This window comes from Daucus carota, chromosome 5, assembly GCF_001625215.2.
Source record: "Daucus carota subsp. sativus chromosome 5, DH1 v3.0, whole genome shotgun sequence".
Classification (NCBI taxonomy): Eukaryota; Viridiplantae; Streptophyta; class Magnoliopsida; order Apiales; family Apiaceae; genus Daucus; species Daucus carota.
Window position 1 is genome coordinate 42328412 of NC_030385.2, and position 24705 is coordinate 42353116.

At 34.6% G+C, this 24705-nt stretch overlaps 3 protein-coding genes across 3 annotated transcripts; 1 reads left to right on the top strand and 2 right to left on the bottom strand.

The window, feature by feature from the left end:
- The first annotated feature begins 3637 nt into the window (after positions 1-3637).
- On the top strand, positions 3638-5218 carry LOC108220954 (CASP-like protein 4D1). Its single transcript, XM_017394853.2, has 3 exons — positions 3638-3959; positions 4508-4640; positions 4735-5218. Exons 1-3 carry the CDS (start codon positions 3766-3768, stop codon positions 4936-4938), a joined length of 531 nt encoding a protein of 176 aa, XP_017250342.1. The 5' UTR covers positions 3638-3765; the 3' UTR covers positions 4939-5218.
- Positions 5219-10865: 5647 nt separating this feature from the next.
- On the bottom strand, positions 10866-11571 carry LOC108221789 (uncharacterized). Its single transcript, XM_017395647.1, has 2 exons — positions 11452-11571; positions 10866-11348 (listed from the first exon to the last, which is right to left on the bottom strand). The coding sequence occupies exons 1-2, from the start codon at positions 11569-11571 to the stop codon at positions 10866-10868; spliced, it is 603 nt and encodes a 200-aa protein (XP_017251136.1).
- A 1897-nt stretch (positions 11572-13468) lies between these two features.
- Positions 13469-14927, bottom strand: LOC108222570 (uncharacterized). The gene is made up of 2 exons (XM_017396476.2): positions 14783-14927; positions 13469-14397 (listed from the first exon to the last, which is right to left on the bottom strand). Exons 1-2 carry the CDS (start codon positions 14870-14872, stop codon positions 13690-13692), a joined length of 798 nt encoding a protein of 265 aa, XP_017251965.2. The 5' UTR covers positions 14873-14927; the 3' UTR covers positions 13469-13689.
- Positions 14928-24705: the final 9778 nt, after the last annotated feature.

Consider the following 24705-nt stretch of genomic DNA (forward strand, 5'->3'; position numbering starts at 1 on the left):
AAGCACTACCACACAAATCCGTCATCCTTGAACATACCGACATTAGGAGCATCCCAACTCATAGATACATCAGGGGCAATAGACAGTCTGCTGAATGTGCTGTGTGTTTAAGCGAGTTTGAAGATAATCAAGTATTGCGAACTTTGCCTAAATGCAATCACTCGTTTCATGTTGATTGTATCGATATGTGGCTCTATTCACATCCGAATTGTCCGACATGTCGGACCAGTATAATGCCTTCTCCTTCATCTTTGCCTGAAGAACACATACACATTCAAGTGGAGCCAGTACGATAACACTTGGTTTTATATCATGATACAAGATTTAGAGTTGCAGCGAGTAATTTGTTTCAAGCTAACTTGATCTCTTTGTCATTAGTTCTTTCATCTTACTTGAAGTTGAATGAGATTGCCAAAGTTTTAACCAAGTTTCAACAAACGAACTCATCTTTTTGTAGAATCATTTAAATATGCAGCATTCGAGGGGAAATGAGACGTAAGGCGTCTATATCTGGCTATACATCATTTATTAATTAATTAATTACAATGTATAAAACAAATTGAAATTATATCCACGATGCAACTCACATCCATTTTATGAAATATCAATATTTGTATGAAACAGCAGTTATTATATTATTAAAAATATTATAGATAATTAATTATGGGTATAAGTTTTCTTTGGTCAAAAGTTTTTGTGGTATATATATTTAGAACAAAATTCCATGTAGTCCACATATTTACTATAGTACCGTAGACCATGTATATTCTGCAACTATAAAATGGCATAAAAACATTGCAAAATGTATTATTTTACAAATTATGTTCTATAAACATCATTATTTTGTTAAAAATTTTGACAATCCTAAACATCCTACAAATTAAATAGTGAAAAACACATTATCTTGCAAAACATGTTAAGTTTGCAGAACATATTTACATATTACAGAACATATGTGTTCTACTTGTCGAACATAAATGATTTTCAATATTTTTCATGAAATAGTGATATTTATAGAATGTATTTCACAAAATAACAAATTTCATACGTTTTGCAATGTTTTTATGCCATTTATAGTTGCAGAACATACGTGGTGTACGGTATTACAGTAAATATTTGGACTACATGAAACTTATTATATTAAAAGTTTTGGAGGCCAAGATCATTTAATTATTAAATATGAGACATCTAAATCTCTTCCTAATATAATTGTTCTCTTTGACTATTCTACAAAATCGGAAAAATAACATCAAGCAGAGGAAATGTTGTGATAGGTGATTGGGGAAACCGTTCTCCTCTTGCTTTCCGATGACGCATTGTAATCTTTCCGACCTCAAACAATATCTTATGATCCCGACGACGGTGTGTCAAAGAGTGCTTATCAAATACATTGTAGGGGGCCGTTAGATATATATTTAAAAGATTTAGATTCAATCTTAATTTTTAGTGGATCTGCTATAAATATCCGGGGAACGGGAGTTCTCCTTTTCAGGGATAATATTCGTGAAATAAAACTTTGCCGTTCTGCAGATATTAATAGCGGATCTATTAAAAAATAAAATTTAATCTGAACTCTTAAAATATAGATCCAACGGTATGTTAAATAAGTCATTCCTGACACACGGTTGATTGTCAAGGAACAGGACCCGTTTCTTATTTTCAACAACCTTCTGAGTCCTTAGGCTTCATTATTTTTAACAACCTTATTTTATATTTTAATATAATATATATTTATTTCTAATTTTAGTTTTAATACTTTTAATTATCAATATTACATTTTTAAAAATGAGCATATCTATAGAAGTTATTGGTGTTGTAATACCTTATAGCACTTTGAATTGTTGTAAGTCTAATTATTTATAAGAAAGCAAAGGATTAAAACCAATATCGGTTTTTCTATGGTGTGTCTATGGGCACACATTAAGCACTAACGCTTATGAGTTTGGTGCATTTCTATTGGTCATCTAATCATAAATAAGGATGACACTCCTGCATATGCATCAAGTCCACCAATCAAAATCCACCAAATTTATCAAATTTAATGCTTAATGTGTGCCGGCACACACTAGAAAGACCCAACCAATATTTATATATTCAAATTTAGTAACGTCACCATTCCGAGGATTAGTTACGTCAGAGTTTGGAGAAATATCACCTACCAAACAAACAGGTAGAGTCTTCCCGATAAAAACAGCGTATTGATTATTGATGAACTTGTACTCAGGTAGTTGAATTTTGTTCAAGTCAGTACAGTGATAATTTATTGTTCTTAAATGAAGGCACTTAAATTTGTTATCGTGTCTTCAATTTCTTTTCTAAAATTTACATAAATATAGAAATATCAGCATGAAAAGTAACAAACCTGTCAATTCTTTTCTATGCAAAAGGGTAGTTGAACAGTTAATTTGTAAAAAAAAAATAATATTTTTGCAAATAACTCCTTAATTAAAAACAATTTCAGTAATTATTTTTGTGAGAAACATCTATCATGTACAAAAATCAAATACCAGCTTATTTCAAGTGTACAATAATAATAATAATAATAATAATATTATTATTATTATTATTATTATTATTATTAATCATTTAACAGAATAATTTACTATAATATATTACGAGCACATCATGGAATGCTATATCTTACTTTGAGAGTTTAAATTTTATTGCATATACTATATTTTGCACGTATAAACAATTTATTAAGCTTATGAATTTCACATACTCCTCTCGTGAAATAGAGCGAGACTGTAGTCATATAAAATTAGGATACACAATCTTATTCTAAAATATATGACATGCGGTATTTCTATCAAAAATATTAATATAAATACGTGAATTCAAATTTATTAATTATTTTTATAACAATTCGGAATTTAATTTCTTAAACAATTTTGAATTTGATTTGACACGCTAAAATTGGATACGTTCATGATACTCGTATATGCTACTCCCTCCGTCCCTTTTTACATGTCCACTTTGAAAAAAAAATTTGTCCCAAATTACTTGTCCACTTCTCTTTTCAAAGCAATTTTTTGTATGTTTTTTCAAAAAGTAACAACTTCCAATGTTTGACTAGCATATATATATATACACACAACTCTATCTAATTCATTACATTTATTAGGGATATGTATGAAAACAAGATATCCAACTAACATTTACTTAAGATGCTTTATTTTTTAAAAGAGACAAGTAAAAATTGACGGAGGGAGTATGCATGGAGGTAGTAGGCAATTGGAATACTCCATGTATATTCTACTCCAATCCTATTCGGCATTGCTTATAACACATAACATGTACGTAAGAGATCTGTCTTACGTGAAAATTTTGATTACTCTCTACTCGAGAGGAAAATGACAGATATTTGTTAGAGAGATATTATAAATATATGAGATTAAAATTAAGGTGATCATAGTCAATACACTTAACCCGTTAATGTAGGATCAAGCGACTTGCTAGTATTATTTTGCAACACGTATAATTAATGATATACTTGAGTAGACTTTCCTTAGCTGGAAGATTAATATAATCATGGCTTATTGACTCGAAGGATTACTTATCATGTTCATACTCATGTCAACGTTTGACCATGTCTGTAATCCAATTATCAACAAATTTGTCTATATATTTGTACATCAACTCAGCATTATAAAGAGCTAGCCACCTTTTATTTGTGTTCCAAAATCCAAACTTAACTTGGTATCTTAATTTATAGGATACTTGGACAGTTGATTACTTTGGAAGTTTTTGTGAGAGATCAAGAAGATGAATCCGCCACCATCATCGGCCATGCCACCGCCATCGACTGCCGTGGTGTGGCGGTCCGTGGGGCTGACATTGAGAGTGGTGACAGTGATAAGCTTGCTCGTGTCGCTCATCATCATCTCCACCAACACCGCCACCTTGTCTTCGAATTTTAGCCGGATCGAGATCCGTTTTCAGGATGTGAAAGCTTATAGGTACGCACTGATTTGCCATATCACATGATTTATTGTTTGTGGTTTGCCATATTCATATGATTAGGTGAAACTCAAGTAGAAAACTCTCATTGTGCTCTCTTTGTCTTAATTTTCTTGTTCAGTCGTCGAAGTCTAAAAATGCAACTTTTTTTTATAAAAAAAATAATATTATTAACAGAAATCACTTATCGAAACCCGTCGGGATAAGTCTCGAAAATCTGATTGGGAAACAAAAAACGAGTTAAACAAATAGCCGTTTCAGATTGCTTAGCACATAAATATTTAAATTTTTGATCCGGAAAATATTTCATCCATAATATAATGTTCAGAACTATCAGTTATTTCAACTGATATAGTAGCAACAAATAATCCCAAAATATGAAGAAATACAAATCCACCTTTTAATGTAAACAACTTCAACATTTGTTGTTTATAATATTATCTTGCCAACGTCTATATAGATTTATAGAAGATTCTCCATCTTTTAGTAATTTTGGACGATACCTAGAAATTTCATTCAACTCATTGACGAAATCATAAAAACGCAGGTACGTGCTGGCAACAATAGTGATCGGACTTGTCTACAGTCTCCTCCAAACTGCATTCACAATCTACCACGTGACTACCGGAAATCGCATCGCCGGAGATGCCCTTTATATTTTCGACTTCTACGGTGACAAGGTACGGCATACAAAACCCTTCTGCAAACTCGAGTACTAACATGAGATATTGTATCTAGTTCGAAGCATTTAAATTATGATCTTTGTATCTGCAGTTGATATCGTATTTGCTAGCAACCGGCACCGGAGCAGGATTCGGAGTTACCGTGGATTTAAAAGATGCGAATTCCGGGACAAATACGGGGATCGACAAATTTTTCAACAAGGCGAATGCGGCATCGAGCATTCTTCTTCTCGCCTTCATCTTTACGGCAATATCATCCGTTTTGTCATCTTTAGCGCTGCCAAAAAAGGCTTGAGCATGGTGTAAAATTATTAATGTTTTGTGAGTAGAGCTGTGAAATTTAATTTAATGTATTTATTTATGTATTGGGATGAAATTTGTTAGGCGAGTTATGTTCATCTGCGTGCAAAATAGATAAAGGTGTGCAAGTAAGCGTCCAATCGCATAGGCCTTGTTGTTTACGATAAGGACCTTGAGTATTACTGTACAAGTGAGTCATACAGGTGTATTATAAGCTGCTATATTTTGTTTTAATGGAGTCGCTAGCAAAATTGTGTAGCTGGTTTTCTTTATTATTTTATGATCATTCAATTTTACAATAGCTCGTATATAAAGAATCCATCATTACTGCATACCTGTCTCTGTTTCGGGCCTTTCGCAACTCGCAACTCCAAGGACCGATTTTTAAAAATAAAATTTATGACACATTATAAATATATCCCGACCACGTTTAAAATACAGGTATATTGAACTATGTGATGATGTCATAGATGAAGTCACTTCAGCACTACTAGTTGCCAGTCTGTTATAGTCTGTTATAATCTGTTAGTACAAGTCCACTAGCTTATCACAATGTATCAATACATATAGCTATAGCAGAGTTAGTTAGGATACACATTCATTCCTGTATATTCCACCACTCTCTACCTTCTCTCTCTCATGTAATTCTCACTCTAGTTCTTGTATGATACTCTGTGTTTCTTAATGATTCATAGCTCCATTGTTGCATGTTGTACTGGTATATGAAGCTTACTACAAGTTAAGATGGTATCAGAGCTATTCCGCACATAATATCGCTTCATACACGCAATCTTCATCAATTTCTTAGTGTCTTTCTTGATTTTTCATCAAGATCTAGTGTTTTTGTTGTTGATCTGTGGTTGCGATTGATTTGTGGAACTATATCCGATCGGTTTTGTTCGATCGATTCACGACTAAATGGCACCAAATCGATCTAATACGTTTGCAAATGTTGTTACTGGAACAAGTTCACAATCAATGGAGGTTCCTCCCATCAATAATGCTGGTGGTGATAGTGATACTCCATTAATTGATCATCAGAATGAGGTTATAAGCTCTAACATTCATCCATTGTTTTTACACAACAATGATCAGCCAGGTATGATTCTCATCTCCAAGAAACTACTCGGTTCAGAGGATTATTGTACTTGGAAACGTTCTATGAAAATTGCATTGTCATGTAAGAATAAGCTTGTAATTGCAACTGGTGAATATAAAGCACCTGCTGAGGATTCTGTTCTCTTTCCTCATTGGAGGAAAGTGAATGATATGGTGATCACTTGGATCTTGAACACTGTTTCAGATGAGATAAGTAATAGTATGAATTACATGGACAGTGCATTTGATGTTTGGAGTGAATTGAGTGAACGTTTTTCTGCAGTGAGTGGCCACAAGATTTATGAAGTACAGAAAAATATGTTTAGACTTGAACAAGGCAATGATTCTGTAGAAATATATTTTCACAAATTGAAGGGGTTTTGGGAAGAGATTAAGGCACTCGAGACACCAATCAAGTGTACTTGCACAGCTGCAAAGGACTGGGATGTTCGAGCAGAGAAAACTAAGTTGATCCAGTTTCTTATGGGTTTGCATTCGAGTTATACGGCTGCCAGGGGACATTTGCTAATGATGAATCCATGGCCAACCCTGAATCAAGCTTATATGCTCATAAAACAGGAAGAAAAACAAAGGCAGGTACACTCTGATTCAAAGAGTCCTATAGCCATGATGGTTAATTTGCCTAAACAATCACAGGCATCTGCTGGTTCTTACAAGTCCAATGATCGTGGTAATCTTGAATGTACATACTGCCATGGGAAGAATCATGTAAGAGAGAAATGTTATAAGTTGATCGGCTATCCGGATAAGAACAAAAAGAAGCCATTCAACAAACAGTCCACATCTTCCAATTCACAGCAGCAAATGAATCCACAGGCCATGTCAGTAACAAGTTCTTGTGAAGATGTTACCACTAGTACATCACCTAATATCAACAATTAAATGGAAATGCTACAAAGTCAGATGGCAGCACTTATGAAGAGCATTCAACAGCCTACAACACCTAGTACTCCATTTCAGTTTGGAAATAACTTTGCAGGTACTGTTTTGTCTCTCATGAGTACTTTGACTTTGTCTACTCACATTTGGGTTTTAGATACTGGTGCCACCAACCATATGTGCTGTAATCTTGCACATATGCACAACTTACAGCCATTACATGCTCCTATCACAGTTAAGTTTCCTAATGGAAATTCTGCTGAAGTAACTCAAGTTGGCTTAGTTCTTTTACAACCTATTCAGTTTGTTGTCACAAATGTTTTGTACATCCCATATTTCACTTTCAATTTGCTCTCTATTAGCAAATTATCAGCTGAGACAAAGTGCAATGTCTTCTTTTCGACTCATGAATGTCTTATGCAGGACCAAGCCCAGAAGAAGATCTGGACACTTGGTAAGCTTGCAGATGGTCCGTACCAGCTAGATAACACTCCTCCATCTTTCTCTAATGTACTAGCTGTATCCAAAACAACTTCTGATTCTGTTTTGTGGCACAAACGATTAGGTCATTCTTCCTTCTTTGTTTTGAATAAAATTGCTTGTCTTAAGCCTTTTGTCACTGAAAATACTTGCTGTGATATTTGTCCCTTAGCCAAGCAATGTAGATTACCTTTCAATAAAAGCACTTCATGTGCATCTTCTCCTTTTGATCTCATACATTGTGATGTATGGGGACCATATCGAACTCCAACTACTGATGGTTGCAAATACTTTCTCACTATTGTTGATGACAATAGTAGAGCAGTTTGGACTATCTTGATTCCTACAAAACAACATGTATCTCAGACTATCCAGGAGTTCTATGCATATGTGGTCAGGCAATTCAAAGCCTATATCAAATGTATTCGAACTGATAATGGAGGTGAATTTTCCAGCAATGATTTGTCTGGTTTTCTGAAGTCTCATGGTATATTGCATCAGACTTCTTGCCCTTACACTCCTCAACAAAATGGAAGAGTGGAAAGGAGGCATCGGAATTTGTTGGAAATGACAAGAGCCTTAAAATTTCAGTCTAATGCTCCTGATGTGTTCTGGGGAGATTGTCTTCTCACTGCAACTTATCTGATAAATCGACTTCCAACACATGTTCTAGGTTACAAAACTCCATATGCCATGTTGTTCAACGAACCACTGTCTTATGATAATCTCATATCTTTTGGATGTCAAGCATTCATGGCACAACATTCAACTGACAAACTAGCTCCAAGGGCAGTGAAAACCATCTTTGTTGGTTATCCTCCACTTCAAAAAGGGTACAAGTTGTATGATCCCAGTACAAATACATTTCATGTTTCAAGAAATGTTACTTTTAATGAAGATATTTTTCCTTTCTTCACCCTGGAGCATAATTCTGCTCATATAACTCCTACACCAATTTCATTTTCTGATGATCTCAGTACACCATTAGACATTCTATCTCATTCTGCCAGCCCCACTGATTCTGGTATGAATAATGATGTTCCTACTGGTCCAAATAATCCAATTTCTCAGGATGATACACCTGCAAATGACAATATTTCTGATAATTTTAATATCAATGCTGATATCACTTCACCTTTTGAAGGGAGTCCTGTAGATTTTTCTACTTCTCCATCTTCTTTTCTTCACACTGAATATCCTCCAGATGAAGATAATTCATCTGAAATACCTGTTGCTGATTCTTTGCCTACTAGAACATCTTCCAGAGTTTGTTCCAAACCATCTTGGATGCAAGATTTTCATGTGGGATGTGCTCAGGCTCAGTCTGTTGTTCATGCCAACACAGTTTTAATGCAATGCACTACCAATGCTGCTAAATTTGGAATGCAGGTTGCTCCTTCATCTGTTTATGCTTGTTCTGTGGCTGCAGCACCTCACATCAAAGAGCCGTATTCATATAAGCAGGCTTCTCTGGATCCCAGATGGAATGAAGCAATGCGTAAAGAATTAACAGCGCTTGAGTCCAACAACACTTGGAAAATTGTCCCTCAACCTGCAGGGAAGAAAATTGTGGATTGTAAATGGGTGTATAAGGTTAAATACCATTCTGATGGTACAATCGACAAATTCAAGGCCCGTTTAGTAGCAAAAGGCTACACACAGACAGCCGGTGAAGATTATCATAACACCTTTGCTCCTGTAGCAAAAATGTCTACTGTACGCATATTGCTTGTTATAGCTACTGTTAGAGGTTGGAATGTTCACCAACTTGACATCAACAACGCATTTTTGCACGGAGATCTACCAGAAGAGGTTTATATGACTATTCCTCCAGGTCATGATTTGCATGGTGTTGCTAATTTTGTGTGTCGCTTGCTTAAATCCATTTATGGTTTAAGACAAGCTTCTCGACAATGGTTTGAGAAACTTGGCACTGCACTCATGGAACTGGGTTTTACACAGACAGTTGCAAATTATTCCTTATTCATTCGACATCAGGGTGATTCATTTACTGTTGCCTTAGTCTATGTCGATGATATCCTGCTCACAGGAACAGATACTGATTTCATCCATCATGTCAAATCAGTTCTCTATTCCACTTTTACCATCAAGGATTTGGGATTCATCAAGTACTATTTAGGACTTGAAATCCATTGTACTACTCAAGGAATGTTCTTACATCAACACAAGTTTGTTTATGACTTAATTGTTGAAGCTGGTTTGGAGAATGCTAAGCCTGTCAATCTGCCAGCTGATACTAATGTCAAACTTTCGACCCAAGAGGGGGCACTCATAGATAATCCCAGTTTGTATCGAAAGTTTGTTGGAAAGCTGTTATATCTCACTGTGTCTCGCCCAGATATTTCCTATATAGTTCATCATCTAAGTCAATTTCTTCACAGTCCTCGAGCGCCACATTTGATTGCAGTGCAACGTGTGCTACGATACTTAAAGGGAACTAGTTATCATGGACTGTTTTTCTCTGCTACTTCTGACCTCAAATTACATGCGTTTAGTGACAGTGATTGGGGTGCTTGTGTGGATACTTCCCGTAGCATCACTGGCATGTGCTTAATGTTGGGGAATTCACTTGTTTCATGGCAGTCTAAGAAACAGAAGGTGGTATCTCGTTCTACAGCTGAGGCAGAATTGAGAGCTATTGCTGACACTTCTTATGAGATATCTTGGATGAGTCTTCTTCTGGATGAGTTGTGTGTGAGTCAAGAACCACCAATTGTAATTCACTGTGATAATTCTGCCGCTCTAGACATTGCTGCAGATCCAGTTTTTCACACCAAGACCAAGCACTTTGCTCTCGATTGCCATTTTGTTAGAGAACAAGTGCAGTCCAACCTTATTAGTCCTCAGTATGTGCCAAGTGTTGATCAACTAGCTGACCTCCTAACCAAAGGTCTTCACAAGCGTGCTCAATTGTTGCTACTTGCCAGATTGAATGTTCTATCAGCACATTCCATCTGAGGGAGGGATATTGAACTATGTGATGATGTCATAGATGAAGTCAGTTCAGCACTACTAGTTGCCAGTCTGTTATAGTCTGTTATAATCTGTTAGTACAAGTCCACTAGCCTATCACAATGTATCAATACATATAGCTATAGCAGAGTTAGTTAGGATACACATTCATTCCTGTATATTCCACCACTCTCTACCTTCTCTCTCTCATGTAATTCTCTCTCTAGTTCTTGTATGATACTCTGTGTTTCTTAATGATTCATAGCTCCATTGTTGCATATTGTACTGGTATATGAAGCTTACTACAAGTTAAGAAGGTATAGATGTAAATTGACTACATCTGCTATAATACTATACTGCAAATCAGCTGCTAATTAAATCATACTCAGATCTCTATAATTTAATTAGATATCTTAGTCTATCCAAACTGAGATCAACACATCCAAACTGAGGAAGTAATCTAGTAACCAACTAGCTAATGATCAAGTTGAGCATTGTAGGATCTCCCAGAAGAATGGCTACAACTGTAGACATAAGAGCTTTGGCGATCTTCAAGTATTTCTGACCTCCACCTGAGCTAAGTCCAAGGTGAAGCTCAGGATTCTTCAGTGACAACGTGAGAGTATCATCGTCTTTGAATTCCCCTGTTTTCCAATTTTGAAGAATCATTTCAGTAACACAACGAACATGGACATGGCACTTGTTGCGCTTGGATTTGTATGACCAGCCCCCCTCGGATTTTCCTTTGAGACTCTTCCTGTTGCACCAAATGCACTTGGATTCCACTTTGTCACACAACTTGAATCTCACGCCATCGCTGACCATTTTCTTCTCGAGTTCAAGACAGCATGGATGCAAGTCCAGATCCTCGTCTCGACAGTGATAAACAAAACCATTTATATGATTCCCGCATGCATTACACCATGTTTCGCGGCTTCTTGGTTCAGAGGAGAACTTCAAGGTGCAGTGCGGGTAAAAATCATGAGTTGAAGTTCGAGAATTTCGCATGCAGCTGACGTGGAGAACGTAATCGCAGTGACTCTCTTCGCATCGGTACCTTGTTCGTTGTTCCGAATCCTTGCTCTTTGCATCCGTCACAATGGAAAGGCTTGTCGAAGTTTCGCAGCACCAGTTGATGATTCGGATGGCTGGGATGATAATCTCTTATGTCTTCCATTTCTGCAGAGGCAAAAAACAAAGTGAAGGAGATAAAGCGGCGGATCTTACTTAAGTGAAGTATTTAATTCGAAGAATTGAGAGGAACAAAATCGAAAGGAAATGAGTAATAATGAGAGTATGTATATTTCTGTGTAGTTTGTAGAGCTGGGAAAGAAAGCGAGTACAAAAAGCCGAGGAGAAAAGATACTGTAGTATATATAAGCAGGTTGGAGTTGTTCTGAGTTTCTAGGAAACTTCAGGGAATGTTCTTGGTAGTTTACAAATTACAAGCCTAGTTACTTTTGTTCTCAGCTGCATGCAAGTTCGAAGTTCCCGTGGCCGTGGGCTGTGTTTAAGTCAAGTTACTTTTGTTCTCAGCTGCATGCAAATTCATGTTTTCACCACCTGTTACTCTCTCCGCTAAAATATAGATTGCTTGATTTTTCACATATTTTTAAATATTTTAACAGTATAACTAATGTTATTATTTTTACAATTTCTTTCAAAATTATAACAATGATTGCATATTTTTATTTTAATTTATAAAAAATAACAATTTGAACTACATGATCAACAATTTAAAAATATGTGTAAAAACGGCAAACGGCCTATATTTTAGAATGATACTCCCTCTGGTCCTTATTATAAGTCACTAAGATTTTTTGCACACAATTCTAGGTGCTTTGACCACACACTTAAAATTATTCTTTTTTAATTTTTTTTTCTGAATTAAAATATATATCACATATTTTAATTTTCATCACAAAAAAGGTTATGATTTTCTAGTGTTAATCATTCACTGTTGTGTCATACATTCTTCCTTATCTATTATAATTTTTTGTTTTATTCATTCCATCTTTCATTTCATGCATGTAAGTGAACATAAAATTTAAATTTTTAGAAAGGGGCAAACTCATAAAAACCTGCATGTATGTGCCTAAAATAGCTTAAAATTTGATTTTACCTAAAACAGCATAGAATTTTAAAGCCTATGCACTCTTTTAAGAAAAGAAATCGAGAGCAACAACCAAATAGTAAAATCGAAGGAAATGAGCAGTAATGAGAGTATATATATTTATATTTGTGTGGAGTTTGTAGAGCTGTGATAGCAAGGAAAGAAATTAAGTATGACAAAAATTGGAGAAAAAAAGAGATGAGTAAATATAAGCGGTTGGATTCTGATGATAAGCTATCTATGAAACTTCAGGGAATGTTCTTGGACTCTTTGTTCTCAGCTGCATGCAAGTTCCTGTGTTCACAACTTAGTAGAATGGTAGTAACATTTATAATGGTATATGTTAATAGAAATGTTTGGTGCACATAATTATGTACAAAAACATGTACATAATGACATGTGGTGGATTTTAATTGGATGCCCCCCTTGCATTTACACCAACCACCCTAATTAAAACCCACCACATCACTTGCCACATCATTATGTACAAATTTTCTGTACACAATTATGTGTACCTAGCACTACTCATGTTAATAATTATGAGATTGCAGAGGCGTATATTCGAACATTCAACTTTTAGCATTCGACTCTGTTTCTCCTCTGCTATGTAGCATCTACTGACACTGTATACGGGGGCAATTTGATTGTTTATTTATGTAAAATTCATATATATGCGGTTACACTTCCGGATTCCTGTCATTTGCAAATTATTATTGCTAGTCCATTAATCATTAGGCTTCCTCTGTGCTTGTAGTCTGGGATTCGACCGATACTATTTCTTACGATCAAGCGCTTATCACAAGTGAGAGGGCGCAATTATGATTTTTATAGTGTAGCAATCAACGCGAGTCTCGATTTAGGGAGATGCTGGACACCCCCAACAGTTACTTGCATGAATTTAATAGTATAACAAATATATATCTTGCGACAATTTGGATTCACAAAACAATTTTTTTTTTTCAAATGACGAAGGAATTCAGTGTGCAGAGGTCCCGAATTTCAACTCTTACACTTCTGATATTCTCAAGTAGATTATAATTACATTGCTTACTCTGAATCACCTTAGGGCTAAGAAGAAAGAAATATAAAAGTCCAATTCTGTACTAAAGTGTAGATGCAGAAGGATCACATCTGTTATTCTCCTACAAGTCCGCAATTAACAGACTTGTTAATTGCTATTAACTAGGTGATTAAGTTGAACAAAGTTGTGGTCAGAACAACAGTCGGATCTCCCAGAAGAATGGCCACCACTGCTGTCAGAAAGATTTTCGCAACCTTCCAGTATTTCCCCCCTCTTGAGCTACCCCTGTCTGAGCTACGTCGAAGACGAAGCTCAGGATTCTTCAATGACAATGAGCTATTCTCATCTTTACAATTTCCAATTTTCCAACTTTCATAAATCATTTCTGTGATACGGTGAACATGGAACTGGTACTTGTTGCACTTCGATTCATAAGACCAACCCCCAGTGGATTTTCCCTTGGATTTTCGCTTCTTCTCAGTTAACTTAAATTTCGTACCATCAATCACCATTTTGTTCTTGAGATTAAGACAGCATGGATGCAAGTCCAAATCCTTGTCTTCACAGTAATAAACAAAGCCATTTATGTTATTTTCACATGCATTGCACCATGTTCCGCAGCTCCTTGGTTTATACGAGAACTTAAAGGTGGAGTCCGGGTAGAAATCATGAGTTGCTGTTTGGGAATTGAACATGCAGCTCTCATGGAGAACGTAGTCACAGTCGTTTGATTCACATCTGTATCTTGATCCGAATCCTCGCTCTCTGCATCCGTCACAATCGTAGGGCTTGTTGAAGCTTCGCAGCACGAGTTGATGCTCCGGATGGCTAGGATGATAAGCCTTTATGTCTTCCATGTCCTTGGCAACCTTAATACAAGTTATCAGACCACAATTAGTAAAAAACATAGGGGCAATGATCCCTGAAAATCGATTTCTGACAATAAGCTTTCTGCATATTTATATAGCCTGTAAGGTGCAGCCTTAGAATGTGTGTCTAAAACATGGATAGACGACACATAAAAAAAAAATCAGATATTGCGTCTTTCGGCTATAAAAAATCACGGACATATTGTGCAGAAAACGATTCACAGGGTTCGACTCAAAACAAAGATAACGAAGACAAACACAAAATACAACGTACAAATCATGGGATGGTACCGAAACTAACATTTTTTTAATGACTATTTCTAAAAATGTAAATAATTGACCGAAACATAAGAAAACAAGTTTATAAAGAACCGAGAGTATGTACCTGTGTGGTGTGCAGAGCTGATAGATAGCTTGGAAAGAAAAGCAAGTACAAAACAGAGAAGAAAAGATGTGAGTGAATAAGCGGCTGCATATGCTACTACTTATACAGGCATGAATATGATAACTTTATTTTGTTTTTCTTTCCTTATTTAATACTACTATTTTAGTTCCTGATTAGGTGTGTAGGAAACTTCAGACAATATTCTCGGTTCTTTAGAAATGTAGTTTAGTTTGTTTTCAACTGCAAAACTTAAACTAGTAGTTCTACAAATCTACAAATCAGTAATTGAATATGCTTAGCTTTTGGAAACTTTTACAGATTTTGTGGGGTCATCATGTTGTGGTTGGCACTTGGTGGAAGGGCGCTTTGTTCAAAAATGATCTTTAATTCTTCTTATCGAATCCGTGTCGTCGGTAAAAATAATATATTTAAATGACCTAGTAAAAATATTGAGTGTCATGTTGTCGTACATGTATGAATAAGATCATTATTTTGTAAACAATATGTATAAATATTTGTGGAATCTTTGACTACACTCGTTTTTAATCGAAAATACATGCACTACATTACCATAGAAGTCGCAATCACAATTAGTCGGTAGCGAGACCATGAAATTACTTACCAGAGAAGAAACACTATAAGAGAAGAGAAGTGGAATTCGTAGTGATTAGTGAAATTGTTTGGAAGCTGTCTGGCGATTTTTAATATCCATCTATTCTGGGAAAAAACAAGGAACCAAAGGCAGCACAATCGAAAACAATCATGAAAAATGAGATCTCTCTCCGAATTTTAATAAATTATTTTTAGTTAATAAATTTTAAAAAATTATACTTAATTCTGATTTCATACCGTAAGAATAAAATATCGCATAATTGATATTGATTATTTAGGATTAAACACAACACTTCAAAATGTCATAAATTTTTGATGGAATTTCAAAAACTTTAAAATACACCGAAAAATTTCACGAAACTCATCAATTTTATGAAGTCCAAATAATCTACCAATTTATGAGATTTTGAAAGATTATTTTTAAATTTAAAGACCATACAATTTTATGATATCTTATCTCAAAATTATTAATTTCACAAAAATTTAAAATCAACTATAACATATACTATAAAATGATACAAAATAATTTATCCAAAAACTAATAATTATTAAAAATTTGTGTGTATATCATTCATGCGAAATAATAAATAAATAAATAAAATGAAGTGTCCAACAGGTAGAATTTTGGTTAGACAGCAAAGAAAATAAGATGATATATAAAAATTTAATTTAAAAAATAACCACAAGATAACAAAAAGACACTTAACTGTCTATTATAAGTAAAAAAGTTACTCCCTTCGTCCCACCAGGTTCTTTACAGTTACCTCTTTTGGACGTCCCATCCATTTCTTTACATTACAAAACTTTCCCAAAATAGTTAATGGGTCCCACCACTTTATCACTTTTCCTTCCTTTTCACACTACTTTTACTCTACTATCTCTCTTTTATATATTAAAAATCGATGGGTCCCACCACTTCACCCACTTTTCTTCCTCTTTTTCACTACTTTATACATATTTCTTAACCTCCGTGCCCAAACCCAATGTAAACAATTGGGTGGGACGGAGGGAGTACGATATTAGATATGACCATCTATGAATAAATAGTATAAAAATTAAAAGTAAGCAAAAAATCGTGAAAAAATCCGAAATCAAAAATATTATCGAATTGAAAAATTTATAAATCCAACTGATTTAGATTTAAATGGTTCTGTCCTGATTACAAACCAAACCGAACAGATTATTATAATTAATAAATAAATTATATATAATTATACAATTTTAATAATTAATAAATACATATATAATTTCTACTCCCTCCGTCCCAATGAATAATATACATTGGGATTGGACACGGAGACCAAGAAAAAGTGTAAGAAATGAGTAAAGTTAGATGAAAAATGGGTGAAGTGGTGGGTCCCACTTATTTTTAATAATAGATTTGAGATAGTGGAGGAAAGTAGTGGGTGTAATAGTATTTTTATTATTATAAAATGAAGATAGTGGAAGAAGGTAGTGGGTGTAATAGTGTTTTATATTATAAAAAGTTGCTATTTTGGGAATGTATACAAATGATGGGACATCCAAAAAAGGCAACTGTATACAATTGACTGGGACGTAGGGAGTACCAGACAAGTGCCCTAATGTTACAGTTCAGAGAATGTCTAACTTGGACGATGTCAAGTGTGTACTTCAGCGCTGAGTAGAGGTGGTCATTCGGGCCGAACCGAACAGACCGGCACGCCCCGAACTGTTTTTTCGACCGCCCGAAACCGTCTAACACGGGCCGGTTCAAAACCCGCCCGGACCGCTTAAGACGACGTGCCGAATACGGGTCTGGAGGTTGGGGACCGTGAACCGGACCGGCACGGCCCGCCAAACCATAAAGGTTCGGCACGGCACGGCCCGAACCGGGACCGGCCCGCCAAACCGTGAATCTGTACGCAACTATGCACTCAGTTTTGATTTTATTTATGTTTTAGTTTTTTGTTTATAATTTAGTTATTTGATTTCATTTTAGTTTGTAAGGTTGAGACTAGTTTAATTAATTTTATTTTGATATTGTTTTAAGATTTAATTTCATTCCGTTTTCAATTTGTTTTAAAAATTATTTTCACTTTGTTTTGATTTTGTTTTAAAAATTAATTTAGTTTAATTTCGATTTTGTTATAAAACTTATAAAAATAATTTGTTTTCATTTTGATTTTGTTTTAAAAATTAATTTGGTTTAGGGTTGATTTTGTTTTACTAACTAAATTTGTTCCGAATTATGTTTAACAAATAAAATTTATAAGAAGTACCATCTTCTTTTTACCAAAACATTATTTATTATCAAAATATTATTTATTTGTTTACAATTTATTAATAATTAAATTAAATAATAACATTAGACTAAAAAAACAATAACATTAAACTAAAGTCGCTTCAAAAACTAACACTTGTTAATGAAAAGAAAAAAAATTAAAATAAAACAAAGCAAAGCAATCATCGGTCACTTCATTCCAATTTCTAGCAAACCACTTCATGCAAACCGCGGTTCACGTTGAACCGTCAACCCGTCTAAAACCGCCAACCCGTACAACCCACCTAACCCGTATTATACGGTTCCGGTTTCACATTTTTTTAACCCGGCACGGCACGGCCCGACCCGCCTATATAGCCGTGCCGGTTACGGTTTCACCGGCGACGGTTCGGAAACCGTCTGAACCGGCCCGAACCGCCCCGGCCCGCCCGAATGGCCACCTCTAGCGCTGAGTGAGTGATTACAGTGTAACATGACTGTTATTGAGAATGAATATTATACTTAGCTGATCATGTTTCAGGTGCCACTAAATCATGCGCAGCTGCTTTTAAATCTTATGTCGATATTTTAAATGTCAATTTTAAACTGAATTAACATAACTATTTTATTCGTTAGAATATTTTTATTTATTTTATATATTTTTGCTGGTTATAATCTATATATTCCCCTAATTTTCTATAGTCCTTGATAGAAATCAGGAATAAAATCTGTTATAAACTTCTTGAATTGTCGAGAAATTCTCTATTTATCATAAAGAAATCTCGTACTCCCTTGCTGTTACGTCAACCCAACTTTGAGAAATTGAATTTCTCCCTCCTACGACATTTGAAAATTTATACATAAGCGTGGCTTCCGAAGAATTTCTCTGCAAGTTGTGCCAGTCCATCTCCGTATATCTGGCCGGTGTCTCATTCATTGTTGTGAATCTAATTGCTTCGCGTTTAATTGGTCCCTCATTTGCAGAACGCCACAATACGAGTAGGGTTTGTTTAGTGCGTGCTCATCAGAGCACATGCTAGGCGCAAATTTTTTTACATTTATATGATGGGTTTTTCTAGTGTGTGTCCAAGGGCACACATTAAGCACTAAATTTGATGAGTTTAGTGGATTTTGATTGGTGGATTTGGTGTAAATGCAAGGGGGGCCATCCATATTTATGATTACATGACCAATAAGAATGCACCAAACTCATAAAAATTAGTGCTTAGTGTGTACCCTTGGGCACACCATAGAAAAACCGTTATATGATTTTGATTGGTGTGGTTGATGTATTTGCAGGAGCTCCATCATTATTAAAAAGTAGTAGCCAATCAAAATAATTTATACACAAAAATTTATGCGCTAACATGTGCTAATGGGCACACCATAGAACAACCGGTACGAGTAATTATAGGGACAATTAGACATGGAATGCCTTGACTTGGGAGTATCGGGAAAGATCGTTTGATTCCAGTGCACTTCGAGGAAGTTTAAGATTATTTAAGTACAACTCATCACTTCACCGAATCTATCAAGTTATTCCATCTTCACGAACCAACCATATTTTCACTTGACAAACGTATTCGACTTCAAGCACCCACAACTTAATTTATGCACTCGAACAGTCCTAAGTTGCCTTCACTTGAGATGAAATGACGATAAAATTTGATGAGAAATTATAAAATAACAATAAGAGATAACAATGATTAAATATATAGTGAAAATGGTCGGAAAATATGATAAAGGATCGAAATAAGCTCTTATATTCCAAAATATGTGAGTTACATTTCTGGTTCAAATAGTTGGAATGGAATAATTAAAACAATGAAAATTTAAACAATTTTTCGAACTACCCTAAATACATATTTCATTACATTCCCCGCCAATACGAAATTCTTGTTTATGCACTCAGACCCAAACAAACTTTTGATTACAAGATGAAAAGGGATTTTACTACTAGAATTTCATGCATCCAACATCTTTCACACTTGTAGAATTTTTAATATTCTGCAGTGATTTTGAATAAATCCTCCAAAGGAATAACAAAGTATCCAAATATATACCCCTTCCCATTTTAATTGACACTTATTCTTTTTTGGGACGTCCCAAAAAAAATAACCTATTACACTTACTATTTTTGAACACTACTTTTCATTATTACACCCCCTACTTCTTCCACTATCTCTATTCTATAATAATATAAACACTATTACACCCACTACTTTCCTCCACTATCTCAAATCTATTATTAAAATTTTGATGGATCCCATCACTTTACCAACTTTTCAATTAATTTAATTTCTTTTACTATCTTTTTCTTAATCTCCTTGAAAGTCAATGCAGTTCAATCTTTTTGGGACGGAGGGAGTAAATGATTACAAGTGTGTAATGGTAAAAAGTGTATTCCAATGGCAGGACCCACACTCTTCCATTTTGAGCATCCTCAACATTTGGAGGATGCGTATTTTACAGCAGACAGATGAGATTTCCGGAAAAAAAATTACAATCAGTAATATCTTTATCTTTATCTTGTTTCCTTTTCCAACTGCAGGGGATGTTAGACTCTGTCATCTTGGGCAACAGCAGGAACTTACTAGCTTTGTCTTGTGCTCATTGCAATAGCATATGCACACACAACCTGATTTAGAATTAGAAAGCATGGAATCTCAATCTTAATTGAATAATGACACAATAATCAAGTTCGTAAATTGTTAATTTAATATTTTCCTTCTTCAAGGCTTCTGCAGTTTTTTTTCCCTTGTTACTTGCAGAAATTATTTGCTGACAAATCAAAATATTTATGTGTAATTTATCCTCTGAGAAATTGGCTTTACATGGGAAATATTTTTTTTCTAAATGATAAAGGAATTTATATCAATTACTATTTTTCCCAGAGTTTTAACTCTGTTAAACAAAAAGATGCCCTGCAGGCAGTTTCTTCTTACACATTACAAGTCCAACTCACCTTATTCTCACTCAACAAACAGATGCAAATATAAAGTAATCACATCTGTTTGTTATTATACTGCTAATCCGCAACTAATCAAACTATAATTAACTATCTAAATTCTAGGTGATCAAGTTGAGCAGAGTTGTGGTCACAACTACTGTAGGATCTCCCAGAAGAATGGCCACCACTGCTGTCATAAGAGCTTTCACAATCTTCAAGTACTTCTCACCTCCCCCTGAGCTTCGTCCAAGGCGAAGCCCAGGATTCTTCAATGACAATGTCAGAGTACTCTCGTCTTTAAATTCCCCGGTTTTCCAGCTCTGATGAATCATTTCGGTAACACACATGGACATGGTACTTGTTGCACTCGGACTTGTAAGACCAACCCCCCTCGGATTTTCCCTTTAGGCTCTTACTTTTGCACCAAATGCACTTAGATTTCACCTTGTCATGCAACCTAAATGTCGCGCCATCGGTTACCATTTTGCCCTTGAGTTCAAGACAGCATGGATGCAAGTCCAAATCCTTGTCTTTACAGTAATAAACGAAGCCATTAATCTCATTCCCGCATGCATTACACCATGTTCCGCGCTTTCTTGGTTCATCGGAAAACTTCAAGTCGCAGCCTGGGTAGAATTCATGAGTTGCAGTTCGAGAATTGAACATGCAGCCAGGGACGGAGGGAAGGGGGGGTAAGGGGTGGCCTTGGCCCCCCCAAAACCTTCCCCAAGCCCTTATATATAATCAATTTATATGATTGAAACTCATAATTTGTAGCATATAGTCCCCCCAAAACTCATAATTTGTAGTATTTAGTCCCCCCAAAACTCATAATTTTGCAGTATCTTGTCTTTAAAATTTTTTTAGTAAAATTTCGCCCCCCCGAAAAATATTTCTGGTTCCGTCCCTGCATGCAGCTGACGTGGAGAACGTAATCACAGTCACTTGATTCACATCGGTACCTTGTTCCGAATCCTTGCTCTTTGCATCCGTCGCAATGGAAAGGCTTGTTGAAGTTTCGCAGCACAAGCGGATGATTGAGATGGCTGGAATGATAGGCTTTTATGTCTTCCATTTGTGCAGAGCTGATAGTTAGCCACGAAAGAAGTGAATGAATGTAATATAATTATAAGGAGAGTATATGTAAAATATGCGAGTGAATAAGTGGTTGGATATGGTTCTATTTATATCCGACACTTTACTTGGGGAAGTTGGATAGGAAGGACGAGTACCGTGTCCGAGTGTTCTCATCGTACTACTCTCACTCTGCTGATGTAAAACATATAGTACTCCCTCCGTCCCCTTTTACATGTCGATTTTGTTTTTTGAGAAGTCAAATTGATCAACTTTTGACTAAACATTACGAGTTATCAATGCAATATTTTTAAAATCTGAAAGTTGCCTATTAAAATAGACTCAATATACTTTCTAATAATATAATTTTTTATTAATTTTCTCAATTTTCTTATACATGTAAAGTTCAGTCAAAATAAAGTCAATTTGACTGGTCAAAATGGACATTTAAAAAGGCACGGAGGGAGTAACTTATAATTTGACATATTCAAAATCATGGGATTTGACTTTAAAAGCAAGAGCCTAACAAACAAATTAAGGGTGTGTTTGGCTCGATTTAAAGACCCAATTTATGGGTTTATAAATTTAAAACACCTATTCGTAAGTTTATGTAAAAATACAAGAAATATTTATAAGAAGTTAATGACATTAGATTTAGATTTTGTTTCATGACTTTTACTTTTTTCTCAAATATTTTAATCATTTATAAATTTTAAAAAGCTTTTAATATCTACTTTATTTCTTAACTTTAAGCAAGAAATACATATTTCAAGCTCACCTACACCTACACGGTCTCTAAATTGCTTTTAGATCATCGTTAATGAGACTGGTTAAGTATTAACACGAAACGAAATCTTAAATATCATATCTGATATATAAATATCTATTTTTCTTTAAAACTTAATTTTAATATCATCTCTGATATATAAATATCTATTTTTCCTCCTGCATAGAGTTCCTTTTTTTGCCTCAAACCTTTTTAGCTCTTTGGGCCCGGGTGAAGTAATGTTGGGAGCTGTCTACCTTATGCCTTGATCAGAAAGCTAACATGAAAGGGTCCTTTAGATAAACCTAAAAAAAATTTGAGAAGTGGATTAGAGTTGATAAATAAATGAATTAATAAAGTATTTAGAAAATATGTAAAAGTTCTGAGAAAATTAGCATTCTCAACTTGTTATAGATTTTTTTATTTATTTATCCGAACAAATCAGAAAAAATAAATTTTAAGAATAATTTCTGCTTCTCTTGAACAAATAGATACGAAAATGCATTATGAAACCGCGTGGGAGCAGTGTGTATACATGTACAATTATAGGCATGTACTATTATCAGTCTTAAAATTTCAAAGATAAATCTCACAATAATTGAGTAGCTGAGATATATCACTATATATCATATAAATTAAATATATCAAAGATAGTGAAGTCATACTTAAATATTTAGATCAAAAATTGTACTCATATGTCTGTTTTTTAGGAATCCTAAATATCTCAACATTATCATTATCTCCTCAATTTTCTTAGTACCATTTCTCAACTTTATTTCCCGTTTCCAACTTCCAACTATTCTTTATCAGTCGTACTCGAATTCTCATTCAATTTCTTTATGTTATCCCATTTTAGATTGTTACTCAAACTCTCATTCACTTTCACTTATCTTACTTCCTTTTATGCTATTCTGTTTTAGGTTGTTCTTGGTTGTCTGCAAATTTATGTTGTAACTTCAGCTTAACAAATTTAGAAGGAGATGACATTATTATTACAGACAGATGAAATTTTCCCCAAAACACTACGATCTTTAAACTACACAGCAAAAAAAAAGAAGCACAGATTACCTATCAATACACCAAAAAATATTAAATTTATCTACTGACACTTTATAATCCGTTAACATTTGATCTGTTTAACTAATGGGGAGGAGAAGTGTTAATCATCATCATCATCATCGTCTTTTCCTTTGTTGCTTGTAGTTACGAAGCACTTTCTCCCTTTGTGCAGGAGCAGCAGATAGTAGCCACTTGCTAAACTCAACTTCTTTCATACCCATATATTTAGCGAGGAGGCTATATTGGTTCTTTTTCTGCATCTTGATGAACTTGTTTTCCAGAGGAAAGAAGTGAATGAATGTAATATAAGGAGGAAGATGAAAGTGAATTATAATTATTTATAGGTGGTTGCATATGGTTCTATGTATATAGTAACTTGCTTCATAAGAGAGGATAAAACTTGGAGAGAAATTGTGTGGAAGCTGTCTACTTATTTGACACTTCAGTTGTGCAAGTTAATCTTTCCAAGCTAGTTGTTTTGCATGTGCTTTGATCACGGGCGTTAAAAAATAGTATATATGAAATAGTGCAAAAGAGAAAGAAAGTACATGAAATTGCAGGATCGATTAATTTTTAATATATAAAAGAGATGATGAAATAAAAATAATGTGAAAAGTGAAAAAAAGATAAGATTTATTAATTTTTTTTTGTAAATTTCGAAATGTAAAAAATTAAATAAGATATCATAAAAAGAAACCGTGAAGAAGTTGTTTAGAATAAATAGGAAAACCAGTAAACAGATCTGTACCGTGTCCGAGTACTTTGATCGTACGTACCATATAATTAGACATATTCTGTCATTGACTTGTAAAGCAAGTCTTCGTGCAAGAAAAGAGCCCCACGAACAAAATTCAGTGAGAAATACACACTTCAAGTCGCTCTTCGTTGTATATCTTGACTGGGGGATTCGAGAACATTCACGTATATATTAATATATTTATTTGGTGTGTGACTTAATTTATTTGAGAAAAAATTATCTTATAAATTATTTATTAATATGTATTAAATATGCTATTCTTAAATATAAATATAAAATTAATTATTAATATTATCTCTAATTTATAAATATTTATTTTTGTTCTTGCATTGAGTCCTTGTTTTGGCAAAACCTCTTTAGAGGTCTATGGTTCATAGATATCTGAGATTAGTATTTAGTTATAAACTTTAAAATTTCAAATCCATATCTCAAATCTCTGTGATATGCATTTTTGATATTTCATGGGAAAGGTGAATATGATATG